Source organism: Chelonoidis abingdonii, chromosome 1, assembly GCF_003597395.2.
Source record: "Chelonoidis abingdonii isolate Lonesome George chromosome 1, CheloAbing_2.0, whole genome shotgun sequence".
Classification (NCBI taxonomy): Eukaryota; Metazoa; Chordata; order Testudines; family Testudinidae; genus Chelonoidis; species Chelonoidis abingdonii.
The window spans coordinates 370147578-370150823 of NC_133769.1; the positions used below are offsets into that span (position 1 = coordinate 370147578).

At 43.1% G+C, this 3246-nt stretch overlaps 1 protein-coding gene across 1 annotated transcript; it reads right to left on the reverse strand.

The window, feature by feature from the left end:
* Positions 1-205: 205 nt before the first annotated feature.
* Positions 206-3019, reverse strand: LOC116818305 (olfactory receptor 52E8-like). Its single transcript, XM_032769096.2, has 2 exons — positions 2945-3019; positions 206-1233 (listed from the first exon to the last, which is right to left on the reverse strand). The coding sequence occupies exon 2, from the start codon at positions 1187-1189 to the stop codon at positions 206-208; it is 984 nt and encodes a 327-aa protein (XP_032624987.1). The 5' UTR covers positions 1190-1233; positions 2945-3019.
* Between the last annotated feature and the right edge of the window lie 227 nt (positions 3020-3246).

Consider the following 3246-nt stretch of genomic DNA (forward strand, 5'->3'; position numbering starts at 1 on the left):
ACAGGGTGTGTGGAGGTGGGGGCTGATGAGTGACACTGAAAGAGATTGGGTGATAGAGAGCAGGAACTCAGCAAGAGAGAGAGCAGTGCTTGGTGATGGAGTGATAAGGTGTTAGGTATGAGGAGCTTTTAAGACTGTGAACTTACACAACGGTGAGCTCAACCAAACTTGGACAGACTGCCGTTGACTAATGAGGGGATATCCTTTATCCCGCTTGTGACAGAGGTTCAGAGTCACTGGCCCCAGTTGATGACATTCCACAGATGTATTTGCGCATTTTGTCACGAAGCTCTTTGGTTTTGACACCATAAACAATAGGGTTGAGCACGGGAAGGAGGAGATAATACAGATTGGCCAAGATGATGTGTACGTAGGGAGCAATACCCTGACCAAATCGGTATGTCAGAGTGGAGAAAAGGAAGATAGGATAAGCCATCAGCATCACACAGATGTGGGCTGTGCATGTGTTGAGGGCTTTCTGGTGGGCTTTCTTGGAGGGTATTCTGAGGACGGCCCTGATTATCAGACCATAGGACAGGGCAATGAGTGTCAGGTCAAACCCAAGGACTATAAATACTATCACCAAGCCATACATCCTATTCACTGTGATGTCCCCACATGACATCTTTGCCACAGCCATATGGTCGCAGTATGTATGGGGGATAATGCGGTTGGCACAGAATGGCTGCCTGCTCAGGAGCAGAGGCAGGGGCAGAACAAAGAGAACAGCTCTTGTCAAACACACTAGCCCTAGTTTAGCTATTCGTTCATTTGTGAAGATGGTGGCATATCTCAGGGGCTTACATATGGCAACATAGCGATCAAAGGCCATTGTCACAAGGACGGCTGAATGTGTCACAGAACCCGCGTGAAGGAAGAACATCTGGGTGAGGCAGCCACCTAAAGTAATTCCTTTCAAATTGAACCAAAATATACACAGTGCCTTTGGCACAATGGAAGTAGATGCACCAATTTCTGTGAGTGCCAGCATGCAAAGCAGCAGGTACATTGGTTCATGTAGGGTCTGCTCTTTGCCTACAACAAACAGAACCATGAAATTTCCCAACAGGCCAATAGTGTAGAACGTAAAGAAAGGGATGGAAATCCAGATGTGAGCAGCTTCCAGGCTGGGGATTCCCATTAGGATGAATGATGAACGGTCAGAATCACTGAGGTTGAAATCTGCCATGAGGTGGTCTATGCGTTGATTGCATTCAGAAATGCTCAAGGTGTCTGTGAAGTGAGAGAAGCAGAGTGAGGCGAATTACATGCTTTATAATAAATAGCACAATAAATATTTTATACTTATTAAGACTCTAGAAAGGATGGTGAACAGTGAAGTGACAACATTTGCAGATGGCACCAGATTATTGAGGTCATAGTCAAGTCTAGAGAAGTCTTCAGAAGGAGCTAACCAACCAAGATGAATGGGCAGCATGATGGCAGATGAACTTCAATGTTAATAACTGCAACGTGCACACCCATTGGAGGAAAAAGCTTGAATTTCTCAAATATGTAACAAGGCTCTAATTTAACTGTATAAACTGAGGACAGTGACCTGGGTGTCATGGTACACAGCTCTGTAAAACCCTGCTCACAGTGCAAGTATGGTCAGAAACTAAGCAAAACATTGCAATCCAGGAGGAGTGTGATTGGAAATCCTAAAGGAAATACAACGCCATGAGAGCAATCAGTCAATACTTCACACCCTTCTGGCCTCCTCTTTGAAGTATGGGGCACCCTCCTCACACAGGTTATTACAGAACTAGAGGGGTTCAGGGAAGGTCAACAAGAATGATCAAGGGCCTGGGAAAACTCTCTTTATGATATAGATTGGAAAGGTTGGGACTGTTACCTTAACAAGGAGGTGTATTAGAGGGGCCGTGAGAAAACTCTATGAAATACTGACTGGTAGAGAGTAGATCGAGAATGTGTTCTCCCTGTCTCTTAACACAGTATCAAGAGGACATTAAATAAAACTGAAGTGTGGAAAATTCAAAATGAATGAAAAAAATGCTTTCTTCTCTCAATGCCTAATTAGGCTGAGGAACTCGTTGCCACAAGAGGTATTTGAGGCCAGGAGGTAAATGAGAAAGAAGAAGGGTTTGGAGATTGAGATGGAAAGTGAGACTATTCAGTTACAATACTTACAGATAAATAAATATTTTGGAATGTCTATACACTGACGTGTTTCAGGGCACAAGCCAAGTGGTAGCTGTTAGGTGACACCCCCAGGGACAGTTAGGTCATCTCTGAATCCACCTACTTCTTGGTTTCTTACAATTTGTTCTGCAACATCTGGGCATTTCAACGTTGCCATTCCTATATTGAAAAGAGCCAAAATTTTCCCATGGAAACAGTCATTTTAATGCTGGGCTATGACTTTCTGTTGAAGAGAATGGGCATGAAGGGCACAAGGGTCTTGGTATCTAGGGCTACAGGCCTGCACCTCTGTTACTTCCCATCTTCCTTTTGGTAAGACACTTTCATGCAGGCACCCAGCTTTGTCTCAGAGAGAAGTTATAGATGTTACCTGACAAGTATAAGCAGAGGCATGTGACAACAACTCATCTGCTAACCATTCTCATGCCTGAATATCGATGAAGTTTGCAGATGACACAAAATTGTGGGATTGTAAATAATGAAGAGGACACGTTACAGATTCAGAGCAATCTCCATTGGTTGGTAAACTGGGTCGAAGCAAACAATGTGAGTTCTAATATGGCTATGTAGATATCTCTATGTAGTTACAAAAAAATCAGGCAATGCTTATACAGTGGGGGATTATTGTGGGAAGTGCAATGACTGTGAAGAAGATTTGGGAGCATAAAGGAATAATTAGCTGCACATGAGCTCCCAGTGTGACCATGTGGTGAAAAAAGCCAGTGTGATTTTGGGCTGATAAGCAGGAAAATTTGGAGGAGAGGTAGAGAAGTAATTTTACCTCTGCGTTCAGCACTGGTGTGACTGCTTTTGGAATCCTGTATCTAGTTCTTGTGTCCTCAGTTAAAGATGGATGTTGATACGCTGAAGAGGTTTCAGAGAAGAATCAGACTTAGTCAAAGATTAGAAATATTGCCTTATAGTGATAGACTTAATGAGCTCAATCTATTTAATTACTAATGATAGTAAAGAGGTGACTGGACAACAGTCTGTAACTAGGTACAAGGGGAACCAATATTTTATAATAGGCTTTTCAACCTAGCATACAGGGGTGTAACATGATTCAATGGCTGGAAGTTGAAG

Coding starts and splice junctions, on each gene's coding strand:
- LOC116818305 (XM_032769096.2), bottom strand. CDS start 1,189: ATGGCAGATTTCAACCTCAGTGATTCTGACCGTTCATCATTCATCCTA.